The sequence below is a fragment of the Leucopleurus acutus genome (genome assembly GCF_964270905.1).
Source record: "Leucopleurus acutus genome assembly, chromosome: 18".
Taxonomy (NCBI): domain Eukaryota; kingdom Metazoa; phylum Chordata; class Mammalia; order Artiodactyla; family Delphinidae; genus Leucopleurus; species Leucopleurus acutus.
The window spans coordinates 67,199,294-67,212,641 of NC_139160.1; the positions used below are offsets into that span (position 1 = coordinate 67,199,294).

Sequence of the window (13,348 nt, forward strand, 5' to 3'; positions counted from 1 at the left end):
TTCAACGTTTTTGATGCTTTTATAAACAGTACTGTTTTTTAATTTTGATGATTTTTTTTTTTTTTTGGAGTAAAGGCCTTTATTTGAGTAAGATTTAAAGTCATCCAGCATACCTGTTTGTAGGAATTATACAAAATAATTGTTAACAATATGGTGAAACTACGGTATAAGAATCTCTAAACGTGAAGGTTGATTGATTTCTGTACACTGATCTTATGTCCTATGATCTTGCTAAACTCAGTTTTAGTAACTTCTCTTGTAAATTCTTTCAGGTTACTTCTGTCACAAAAGACAACTGCATCTTATGTCAATATACGCAGTTTTATTTCTTTTTCTTACCTTACTGCACTGGCTAGAACCTGCAGCACAATGTCGAATAGGAGTGGTAAAGCAGGTATTCTTGTCTTGTTCCCAATTTTAGGGGGAAAGCATTTTAGTCTTTCACCATAAAGTATGATGTTAGCTGTAGGTTTTTTGTAGATAATCTTTTTTCTTGAAGAAGTTCCTTTCTACTCCTAGGATTTTTTTTTTTAACTCATGAATGGATATTGAATTTTTTCAAATGATTTTTCTGCATCTATTAAGATGGTCATAAGACTTCCCTTATTTATTCTGTTAATATGGTGAATTATATTAATTGGTTTTTACAGGGTTGGACTAACGGTGCATTGTCAGGGTAAACACCATTTAGTCACAATATATTCCTCTTATTTATATACTGCTAGATTAAATTTGCTGATATAGTTTTTAAGGCTTTTATAGTTGCCTTTTAATATGTTTGTATCCTCCATAGTTCTGTAAATGAAGGGCACGACCTGTGTTTTTCATTACCAGCCTAATGTTTCATTATAGTCCTAATGTCTACGGTTTATAGGTCCAAAGAAAATAAACATTTTAAAAGCAGTTGTGAATCAATTTACCAGAAAATACTACCTAACTGACTTAAACAAACCATCTTTAAAGCAAGACATTTAATTCCTATGTCATATTTACAACATACAAATCATAAAACTGTCATCTGTGTGACTAAACTCTGTACCAATGCTTATAAAGAGGTATATCAGTTATCTCATACTTTTATTGTAGGTCTCATTAAGTGCAAACACTGAAGCCAGAATATGTAGTAATTATCCTAACAGCTATAGACAAAGAAAAAAGTCAGTAAAGGTCCTAACACCATATCTTTTCTTTGTGCATTTGTATTATGAAGTTGCAAAACCTCTCTCTGTTTTCTCTTAGTTTTGTCTCAAATCTTTTCCAATGGAGAATCTATCCAGGTTAAATATGACAAGATTTTATGATTTTTCTCATGCTTCTCTGATTATAAAAAGCTACATAAAAGAAAAGCATAAAAATAAAACTTGTATAGTGTCAGTGTCAATGTACTTACTTTAGCATATTTGTAAAACTGGGAAAGTAATAAAGGTCTAATCTAATTTGGTGGTTGTGATGATCAAATAAAATTTTATCCATTAAAACGCTCTGAAAACTAAATGCTATATGTAATTAATAGGCCAGTTAAACAAATTTCTCTTTTTCAATCATCACTTTCTACTTTGTATTAATTTTTGAAAAATGATATCTTACTTCTACTGGATAATGTAATATCCCACAGTGCCACATACATATTTGGTAGGCAAGAATTTCTTGGATGAATGAATCGATCTGCATTTTTGTTAGTAATATAACAATATTACTATTAGCTGTCCTTCGCTGTAAGGAAACAAGTCCTTTATCAAAGCCTTGCAATTCTTACATATCTTAGATCACAGACACTGCACTGGGTATTTATTGAGCATCTTCATTCTCAGTGATGCTGTGGGACTACAGCAGAGGTGAATGAATTCTGAGAAGACCCAATTTCCCATCAGGGATGAGAATGCTGTACAACCAAGGAATTCTTCTGATAACAAAATAGTCAAGGCATGGAAATTTACCCATCTTAAAGCTATTCTTAGGTTTAACTTACAGACTACTTATTTGGCCCCTTCTTTTCTCACTACTGGGTTTTGTTCAAACTATAGTATGGTTCACACTGTAGAAGTAAATACACAAAGATGACACCCTATTTATTGTGGATGGGATCAGAGAGACCTAAAGGTTCTTAACTCCATGCTTAGCAGTTACAGCACAATAAGACTCTAGAGTAACTTCAATATAATCTCATATAAAATTGAACATTCTTCTCAAAGAGTTATAAATGTTATAACCAGGTACAGTCACTACACCACATCATTAACTTGATTCTTTCATTCATTCACACATTTTACCAAGAAGCTACTACATACAAGGCACTGTATTCGACACTGGGTTTATAAAACAAACCTATATAAGTAAAATTTAAGTTTCTGTAATTTATAAAAATGGCTCTGTAGATTTTTACTAAACGTGGGCTGGGGGTGGGTTTGGGATAGTTTATCAGGTTATGTGGTATACACGAAACTGGCTTTGAGGAGGAGGCCCTCAAAGACACAGAGAGGTTGTCCTTTGAAGCAGCTAGAACTGATGGACTAGAGACTCACGACCACCGACTGGAAGAGATTTGACGTGCATGCTAAGATACTGAGGACAGAGAAAACCACAGTGATTTCAAATACGTGCCAAACTGCAAGTCAGAAGGTAGACACTCTGAACTGAGAGCAGTAGGCATTTACTGACTTAACAACAGTCTGTGTGTCTCTGAGTGAGTCCAGGGGAGGCCAAGAATCATGTGAAGAGAGCACTTCCTGCTCATAAAGCTCAGATCTCTATGCAGATCCATAAAGAGATTACAAAAGATGGTGGTGAGTGTGCTGATAAACGCGCAGGGAATCAGGGACGCAGAGAGGAGCAGCACCTATCCAGTGATGGGGGATGGGGGGCCATGGAAGGTTGCAGAAAGCGATGACTGGCTGAGTCTTACACATCATCAGGAGTTAGTGAGGTGAAGGTGAAAGGTGGGAATAGCAAGGAAGAGGGGGGAGACATTCTAGGGAGAGGGAACAGCCTGGGTAGAGACATGGGAGAGATGGCAGCATGGTGTGTGAGAAATTTATAAGTAGTTTGAGGGCCAGAGTATAAAATCTGAGTCAAACAGGGCAGAGAGATGAGGTCGGGGAGGTGGAAAGATTAAATACACAGATTAAATAGCCACATTCAAAAGTTTTCTAAAAATAAATTAATAATTGAAACAGATAATTTTATGAGAAATGAAAATGCACACAGACATACATCCACTATCACAACAAGGAAGTATTATATAAGGAAGATGTTACTTGATTTTAAAATGATGTTCTGTCTATACCTCATAAGGCGTCTGCGTATAGCAGCCTTCCAGGTATATTTTGAATGGTTCTAGATTTAGTCACTTAAATATATATCAAATAGAGTTTATGAGTAATCGCCTGGGCCAAATGCTCCTAATTGTGAGACTAAGATTTGAATACTACTTTTACTCATTTGTCAAACCAGAAACACTGGAAAGTTTAATAACGATGAAATCTGAATTCTTGTGGCATATCAATACTATGGACAATTCAGTTCACTATGGAAGAATCTGCCATATTTGGTATAAAAAAGTAGACTTCAACCAGGGACACTTCCCAGAATGGTTGGAAAACAGTAATGTTTCATAGAGTGAATAGAGCTTAGTAAATAACTATGAAATAAGAATCACAATTTGATGGTAATTAAGAATTAGGAAATAATACATCATCAACCTATATATGCTACTGGACATTATTTTATCTTTTCTTTTGATTCAGGAGGCATTCAGGATCTATAGTGTATCAGTCTGAATATCACTTTTTATTGTAGAAAATGGTAATGTATACTATAAAAAGCAGAGTAGTTAGAGATTTTACCCAATAACAAACTAAAAATGGCTTTTATTTTTAAAAAAAGGTTAAGTCCTTCTCTCATAAAGGTAGAGTATGGATTACTGAGCATCAAAGCTTAATTTAGTAAGGTAAATTATTCAAGCTAATGTCAACTCTATACCTAGATGTTTACAGCTGGTGCATCAAGTAACAATTCTTTGAATACAAATAACCAGCAATCACAGACAGCTAAGTTTGAGAGACCATATGTCAACACAAAATTATAAAGAGTCATAAGAACTAAGACATCAGGGCTTCCCTGGTGGCGCAGTGGTTGAGAATCTGCCTGCCAATGCAGGGGACACGGGTTCGAGCCCTGGTCTGGGAGGATCCCACATGCCGCGGAGCAACTAGGCCCGTGAGCCACAACTACTGAGCCTGCGCGTCTGGAGCCTGTGCTCTGCAACAAGAGAGGCTGCGATAGTGAGAGGCCTGCACACCGCGATGAAGGGTGGCCCCTGCTTGCTGCAACTAGAGAAAGCCCTCACACAGAAACGAAGACCCAACACAGCCAAAAAATAAATAAATAAATTTATAAAAAAAAAAAAAAAACAACTAAGACATCATAGTAACTAAACATCGGGGCATATATGAATAATATTCTCAACAGAAATTCCACGTATGAATTTACTTTGAATTCTCAGCAATCACTTGAAAACCAGAACTTACACTGACAGCGGTCAGAGTGGTGACCTTGAAAGGCGATCATACAGAAAGTCTGATAGTTTTCCCCCTTGTTTAAAATCTAAATGCCAAGTTATTTTTTTTCTAAATTGTCAATACATGCAAAGAACTATAAGTAATCACTGGTCGGGGGAAAAAAAACAAACCTCAATGAGCTTTATGCACCTGGAAAGTACACATTTTATGATATTAGACTAGACTTAAAAAGATCTCGGTACACTAAGCTCGTAAGCCATTCAGGAAGCTGTTTAAAATGTAATTAGCCAGTCATTTTTAGGTGTGCCACAGCCATGCAGTTGACGGCACCAAGCACCTGTCTGTGGAAATAGCTCACTAATGCTGTGCATGGGCGCATGTGTGTGCTTGAAAATGCATTATGAGCCTGTGTATTTGCAGGGTTTTTTCACTTAAATAATATTTGCCCCATCTTAGGACTGACTGATTTAATTTAACCTTTCTTATGAAGCTAGCTATCTCTTTTATCTACCATTTGGGAATAACCGTAAGCATGTGACCTGGCTCGGGCAATGGCGTACATCATGGCATCATTCTCAAGATACAGTCGAAGATCCTTTGTATCGGAATAATCACCTGGCATGCTTGTTAAAATACAGATTCCCAGGCACTACAGTCACCCAACTAAATCTGGGGATGGGTGGGGGTGGGTTAGAATGGGAATCTATATTTGTAATAGGAATCTACGTAATTTTTAAGCACACTAAAGCTTGAGGACTAGCACACTAGGTCGAACTTTCTAAGATAGGCACTCCCTCATACATCACTGAGCTGGCACATGGCACACAGCTAGTTTATGGAGTGAATCAACACATGTAAATGTAGAAATTTCTAAGCCACAAAGAACTGAGACAACTTTCAATTCAGATTCTAAGGGACCGTGGTTTAGGTGTTTCTCCTCAATGGCAAGAAAGCATCAGAAGCAGTGTTGTGTGTTGGGGCAGATCACATCATGATCACATCACATCATGCTCACCCCTGTTTCTCCAGCATAAGGAAGCTTAGGAAATATTTGCAACATGAAGCAGGGCAATATGTCCTGGTATGAGACAAGGTCGAGCAGTCAGACAAGTTCCATGGGCCACGTTCCCTACTGCTATTGTTTTCGAGAAGCATTATAAAAATGAAGATATGCTATATAACTTTGGCGGTTCTAAGAGCACTCTCGGTCAAGGAAAAGTAGATGCTTAGACCACTCTACAGGGTTACAGAAAATTGCCAGGCTTGGATGAGATGTAAACAGAGGAACCACAGAATGTGTTTTGTTGCTAACTCTCTCTTGGGATGTTCTGTAGGTATAAACATTTTATGTTTGTTATTTCTGAGTAGATGCAGTTTGGCTAAGATAAGTCAGTGACCTGCCAGGTGAACCTCACCGTTGCTGGTCTGCGAAACAACACTTGAGGGTGCCAAATACAGTCGATCCTCATTATTTGCTGTGGTTATGTTCTATGGTCACCACCGACACTAAATTTGTGAACACGGAACACGCCCTTCTTGGGGAAATACAGGATTAGGCTCTAGAGAGCCTCTGGTTACAAAATTTTTGGCAATTGATTAGTACATAACCTTGTTTTATGTGTGTTTCTGTTTAAAGACACCTCATTTAGTACATATTGTTGATTCATTAATATTGAACCCACGACCCAAAGCACTGTAACTCCTGCTGGAACAGAGCTTATCTGACAAGTATTTTCTCTGTAAGGCACATCACCTTCCTGAGCTCAGGAACACTGGACAGCACTTCAGCACCATGCTACGGGGCCAGAGAAGGACCCCTGTTTACAGCACGAGCTGAAATAAGGAGCCAGAGTGTTGCCTGTTCAGCCTCAGATGGGAACGTGTGGCCTCAAATTTTTTGCTGCTTTGTGCCATGTCCCCAAATGACTGTAAAAGCGCCTCATGCTGATTCTGGGGTAACAAAGAAATTTTAGCAACTGGGCAAATAATGAGGACGGACTGTATTTTCCAGTTCCCCACCACAGTCCCTTTTGGCCCCGTTCCTCCCTCGCTCTGTGCCATGCGGGCCGACGCACCAGGACTGCTGGCCTGCCTGCTGGGCTCAGCCAGTGGAAGGCCAGCAGGAGACTGGTGGACAGAAGGAGAGTGTGGGGAGGGGGTGCCTCCCTCCCTGCCCCCATGCCAGGACTGAGCCGGGGCAGATGGCCCCTCTGTGTAGTTTCTCTCTCCCCGCTCCCTTAGCCCACAGGTTGACAGTGGCAACCCAGCTGTTGCTAACCTCCAGGGTTCTGCAATGTTCCTCGTTGGTTTCCCTAAACCCTGACCAAACTTTTCAAAATAGTCCCTTTGTTAGACTTGCTTCAATTTCTGAGAGTGCTACCTATTTCCTTCTAGGACCCTGCCTGTATGGGATAATGAGGGAGGGATCTCAAAACAACATGGGCTGCATGGAATTTTGACACCATAGGAAACTCAGAATTCTTCAATCTGCATAGGCTCCAATTTGTGAAACAAAATGTAAACAGGAATGAGACGTTTCTCTTTAATCAAAAGCAGCTGCGGGGGAGTTCGCTCTTTAGATCAGAGTCAAGGAAGATGGACTGCTACCAATAAAAACTCATCTGAGGTCTCCTCCTAGGAGAATTGTGCATTTTTAGGTAGCGCCTCTAAAATCATGTTAGGAGAGCATCTTAGACATTTAAATATATCTAATAATGCACATTAAAAGGGCAATGATTTTTATTAAACTATTGTTCTACACCTATTCCCATCAGCTTTCCCCAAAACTCCTCCTCTGGCAGAGATATTCGACTTTCCCTTTTTCTTGAAACTACGTGGCAGTTTCTGCTTTCGTGACTTTTGGAACACGTTCTTTTTTTCACTGCTGGCTAGTTTCACTCTTAATGTGCAGGGCTTGCTTGGGGCTTTACAACCCCGTGCCACATCCTAATCAGGATAGATCGTCGTGCACTATGGACCTTGTTAAAGATTTACCAACTTTACGCTTCAAGGACAGGGTGGAAAGTCCATATTCTGAAACTAACTGATAAAGTTATCCCTGTCACACGTGCAGTTATTACTCAGAGCGGGTGCCATCCACAAATTTCCCCAATCAAGCCTGCCCTTGACTTCACAGGGCTCATTCCCTAGGCTGCAGAGACTATTCCAGCCTATTACTTAATCCGATGAGCAAACCTGAACTTCACGTTATCATTCCAGATGACAGGTTACCCACAACTGTTTACTTTCGAATCTTTAGTTGTTCTTGGCATTGCTGTTTTCCTTATCGAATCTAAACAAAGTGCTGCGCTCCGGAGGACTGACTGGTCAGCGGGGGACAAGGGTGGTTTCTCCAAGGAAACAATGCGTTCAAGCCTCTTTTCAGGGAAGAACCCAGTGCAAGCCCTCCTTGAAGCGAGGAGTTCAAAGCCAAGAGCGTGCGGGCCTTGTTGCCTAAGGGACAGGCACACACGTCAGAGTAAAAAATAAAAAATTACCATTGGGCCAGGCATTTCAAGGTGGAGAAACAGCTGAACTGTTAAGACCATGTAATAACCAACTGGTTTTTTTTTTCCCCTTCAGAATACTTAGAGAACTTCATGTATTTTGGTTAAAATTATTTTAATTTTTAAATGTGAAGTCACTCTATATATTATCCTTATTTCTCACAGTTAATTTTTAATTTAGAGGGTCATTTGAGACTAGACAATTTTTGGCAGTGGTTCTTAAACTTTTGAGGCTTAAGGTCCCTTTATATAGCATAAACATTATTGAGAATTCTTTAAAAATAGCTGAGAACTTCTGTATACATGGGTGTTACCTCTCAATATTTACAATATTAGGAATTAAAACTGAAAAAAGTAAAAAGATTTATTACTTTATACTAAGATAATAAACCTATGACATGTTAATGAAAATAACACTGTTAATGAAAAAACAACATTTTCAAAGAAAAAATTAAGGAGAAGAGTGGCATTGTTTTACATTTTTTGCAACTCTGATGTCTGACTTCGTAGGAGAAGCCTGGATTCCTGTCTCTGCTTCTGCATTCAATCTCTTCAATATGTTGTTCTGGGTGATGTAGACAAAGAAAATCCAGCCTCACAGAGATATTCATTGGAAAAGTAAGGACCTCATAGACTTCCCGAAAGGGTCTCGGGGACCCCAGGACCACACTTTGAGAATTGCTGATTCATGGTTGGTCAGTGTCACGGAGGATGTTTGCTCATGGGCCCTGCTTACCAGCATGAACATGATCAAAAGTCCTGATATTAATTGCAGGACTTCCACATCATAAACACAAGTATAACAGAGGCAGAAGACGTTTACTCCTTTCTCTGTTCTTTCTCTCCACGTGAAGAAACACGCACACAGAAAATTGGCATTTGTTCAAATTCCTAGCTGTATTTCAGAACTCTCTAGTTTCAGATTTTAAGTGGCTGCAGGGTGATCCTGTTTTGGCAAGAAACTTGCAAAAACTGCTACAATGATCTAAAGTCAAACTTTCTGGTCTTTATGGGGGGTGGGCAAGGGTGGTCTTATCTACTCATGGTGCACAGGCCCTAGCTGACAGCACTCAAGTGGGGGCAGAGAACTGGGGGCCTGGACAGGGGTTGCTCTGCCCCTGAGCCCAGTCTGGCCTCTCATGGCCTTGCATGTGTGGGGACATCGGGGAGATATCTTGTGTTGGAGATACTGATCTAAAAGTCAGAAATAAAACCCAGGAACCAGAGAAATTAACTGTTGCGAAGAATGAGAAACTTTATGATTCACAATACTGGGCCTTTTACCCCAAGTGTTCAAGCTCTCAGCCTCACTTCACTATTAACTAGTTCCTCACACTCTCTCCAGAGGAAAGGGGGAGTTCCTGGGAATGGGAATGGCAGAAGCTTTCACTGTTCAGTTTCAGTGTTCTGGAGAATTATCTTAGAGTGAAGTGTGTACACAGCAGCTGCAGACAGAAAATCCCAGTTTGGTGCAGGGGCGGGTGAACGGCAGCACCCGAGACACTGGGGTTACCGGAGCCCTAGCGGGCTGCGGCGCTCACCTCGTTGAAGTGGACGTCCTGCATGCCAACGTCTTCCATCATGGAGGCCTCCTCATCTATGTTCGGGGTAATCACCCTGAAAGCTGTGCATCCTTGTCTAAACATGCCTAGAATTAGAGAGCAGGGGAGACAGTTGGAGCTATCAACCTGAAAGTGGATGAACCGCGAGGGTTCTTCCTGCCCTGTTTGTTTCTGGGTTGAACGAGGACCGATCTTGAAATCTCTTGCGTCTCAGGCCAGCGTTCCCATGGGGAGCCTGGGCGCCACTGTGTGCTTTCCTTCATTCGCTTCCTCAATATTTAACCCTCACTGCCCTCAATTTTTTTTATTTTTCTCATCCCTTTTTATTTTTCACCCACCTTTATTAAAATGTATGTAATCCTTAAATAAACTGAAATAGGTATTGAATCAAATTAATAGCAAGGTAATAACAACAATAGTTTGATTTGGTAAAATGACCCATGCTCAGATACCAAGAAAAATAAAGAAGCCAAAGCCAATCAGAGAAATACAGACTCAAAAACAACTCTGTTTACTTCCAGCTGTCATCTCACCTACTCTGGCTGGGGTAACCCAGAACTCAGATTAGAACTCGCCCTTCTCCTGCAGGAAGCAGTCTACCAAGATGTGACTCGATGGCCGCAGCCGTGAGCTGAGGGGCTGCCTTGGCTGGTTCCACGTCAGCAGCCTGAGGGGTAAGAAGAGGCCTTTCCTCCCATGGAGTCACTGGGGAAAGTTTCATGTCACTTGGACAATGTCAGCTGGGCAAAAATGATCAAGTGAAGAAGGACTTGAAATGTCTTCCTGCTCTACTCCCATGTTTCAGGACAAAAAGGAACACAGAGTAGTTTGAAATCAAGTCTCGGAAGAGTGGACCCTAAAGTCAGAGATGTTTCTGCTGCACGTGGTCTAGGTTTCCAGCCCCTTCATGGGTTGTCTAGCATCTCTGCCAATGTCCAGCTTTCGCCTTGCTTTTGTTTCATGGAGACAAAGATTCCCCTATGCAAAGCACTAACCTGGGAGCTTGAGGATACATGAGTGTACAAAAAGCAAAATTATAAAATCCAACCATCCATGTTTTTGGCTACAGAGTAGATTTAAAAATACAGCTCAGCTCTGGTGGAACGACAATGGTGGCCAAAGTGCTTTCTTCTCCTTGCCTGCCATCAAACCAGAGTGGCCAGGAAAAGAAGGGAGGGAAGGAGAGCCAAGTCCATCCCAGCAGAGTTGAAAGAGAAACCCCATATGTCTGAGTGTCACAGGGACGGGGCGGCCGGCCCACCCTCAGCTCACCTCCCCGGCGCCTCCTCTGGCAGGTGCTGTGGCTGGAGGGGAGGAAGGACGGCTCCAGCTGGAGGGCTAGGTCTGCTTCTAAACGTGAGGAGATGTATTACCCGACAGAAGGTCTCAACAGGAAATCGTGCTGGCAGTAAGAGAATACGGAGCCCCTCCCTGGTTTCTTTCTCCTTCCAGCTCTGACGTATGACAAGCCTAGATGCCCTTAAATTCCATTCCAAAGAGCCAGCTGTACCAGAAAGATAGAAATTCCCTGACCTGGCCATCTGTGGTTTCCTCACATTGTGAAGGAATTAGCCAGATCTGGTGCAGCCGTGCTCCAGTACACACATGAACACAACTGGCCTTTCTAAAAGCCCCGTGTTCTCAAATTTGAAGTGGAAACGAGCAACTGGTGTTTAACCAGAGGAGCTGTGACAGAACTCGCGGCCTGCTAACGTGGGAACAAGCACTTAGCACACAGGTGGGTGGCACTCACTCCTGCCAGCTCCTTCCATGGGGCGGCAAGGTTTCCAGCCTGCAAGCTGCCTTCGCACACAGCAAAGCCGACCGGGCTGTGCTCCAGAAAATACTGCCTGATCACCTCCTGTTACAGCTGCCTTTTGATTGGTAAACAGTTCCGCTGGGAACTATCTTAAGGGAAAATAAAATCTTTTCAGCTGGAGATTGGCTGGTCAGGGACTCCCAGATGCCAAGCTCATTAACTAGTTTTTGCAATATGGAGTTATTAGTAAGAGGTTATATGACAAAATGCCACCTACTTTTGTTTTGCATTTCTGCGGTGCCTACCACATCAAGCAAATGTCACACCAGTGAATAGAACAATGAATATACTGTACACATACACATACACACACACACACAGAAATCCCCCACATCCACATCTTTCTTAATGGCTCTCACTTGTCTTTGCTGCTTTGTGCAATTTTATATTTATTTCACAAAACCCAGGAATCGTTTCTTACCTTTCCGTGTGAGATATTCTGCCACCAGGGCTGTGACATGGACATAGCACATTGCTGCCTAAAACAAAAGACACGTTTCAGAATCACCAATTATGAAGAATGGCACAATGCTCACAAACAGAAATCTAATGACTATATGTACTTATATTAGATCTCAAGGCATCAACTAGTGTTTCTAATGGCCAACATCTTACCTTTTGAAAAAAGTAGAACAATTCAAATAAATTGAAATTTTTAAACTTTGAATTGAGACAAACGACGGTAAATTTGCTAAGACCTATTTCTATTTAAAATTACTAAATTTAAATGTAAAAGATTTTTAAAAAGCATTTGTTCTTACTATAAAATTTCAGCATTATTTCTCTTAAAGGGAAAAGAGGATCATTTGAAGAAAAGGCATGTGCATTCTTAGATTCAGAGATGAAGTTATAACTTTCTCCAAAAATTCTAAATGAAAATATTATTTTATGTTAAATGGATAACATTATAAACACCTTAAAACAAAAGAAAAAATAAAAATAAATTCTTTTCACCAAGGTGCCATGGTTTACAAAACATTAAAGATAGCTGTTGGAAATGAACAGTTCCAGTTGGAACTGTTGGAAATGAAGGTTCCAATGTCTGAGCCCTGGTTCTTGTCAGAATGATAAAAAAAATTACTACTACTAACAGCATGTAATTCATTTTCATTATGGCTAATGTATATCTTAGATTAAACTTATGGTCAAACAGAATGGACTCAATCAATAGGTAAAAATAGTTACATAAAATTTTCAGATACAGAACACAATTTTACTAATTTAAGCAGTTAGAGAGGTTTACAAGTAAAAGCAGACTTCTTTGGTGGTACCGTTAATCACACCTAAATGCCTCGGGCATGAACCCTGAGCAGAGTTTTCATGGGAACAGGAATACTTCCCGCCTTACAGCCTACTGTTTTCCTTAATTTCCCCCATTTTACAGATGATGTCATAGAGACACAGAGGGGTTAAGAACTGGCTCAATGTCACCGAGTTAGTCAATGTCGGATCCGGGATCCAGTCTGCCTTGGAGCCCACACTCCCCCTCTGCCCCCGCCATGCTGTCGCCTATTGAACTGTGCAGCTCTGTCCAGGAGGGAGCTCTGACATCTGCCACGACTACAGACAGAAACTGACTACCTCAAACAGGAAAAAGCAATGCCCTGTCATTCATGACTTCGATACAGGGAAATCTAATTTTATCATAAAATAGCTGAATTTTAGATCTAGAGAGGAGTTTTGATGCAGAAGCTGAGTGCACCTAACTAGCAGGCACCTGTGTGCGCATGGATGTTTCTAAGAGCCTGCAAACAATGCTCTGTTGTGATGGAGGCATCCCCTTACGATGTTGTAAACTGTTAAAATGCTTAGATGACCATGAAGGAACCCCAAGCCCAGCACTGTTCAAAGTATCACATATTTTTAACTGGCTTCTTTGAATTACTGGGAAATTTTTCTCATAATTGGCTTCCTTCAGTGAATGGGACACAATTTGTTTTCTCA

The 13,348-nt window shown here is 40.8% G+C and overlaps 1 protein-coding gene across 17 annotated transcripts in view; it reads right to left on the reverse strand.

Annotated features, from left to right (window-relative positions):
* The window catches only part of DOCK9 (dedicator of cytokinesis 9), a 378,599-nt gene that overhangs the window by 20,481 nt on the left and 344,770 nt on the right, over window positions 1-13,348 (reverse strand). For 9 of the 17 annotated variants that reach the window (XM_082859679.1, XM_082859678.1, XM_082859674.1 and 6 more), the window contains 3 exons: window positions 11,826-11,883; window positions 10,858-10,935; window positions 9,565-9,671 (listed from right to left, as the gene is read on the reverse strand). In XM_082859679.1, coding sequence (XP_082715805.1) covers window positions 9,565-9,671; window positions 10,858-10,935; window positions 11,826-11,883 — 243 coding nt within the window. The remainder of the gene's footprint in view (window positions 1-9,564; window positions 9,672-10,857; window positions 10,936-11,825; window positions 11,884-13,348) is intronic. The other 8 variants (XM_082859680.1, XM_082859677.1, XM_082859676.1 and 5 more) reach the window with 1 other exon arrangement.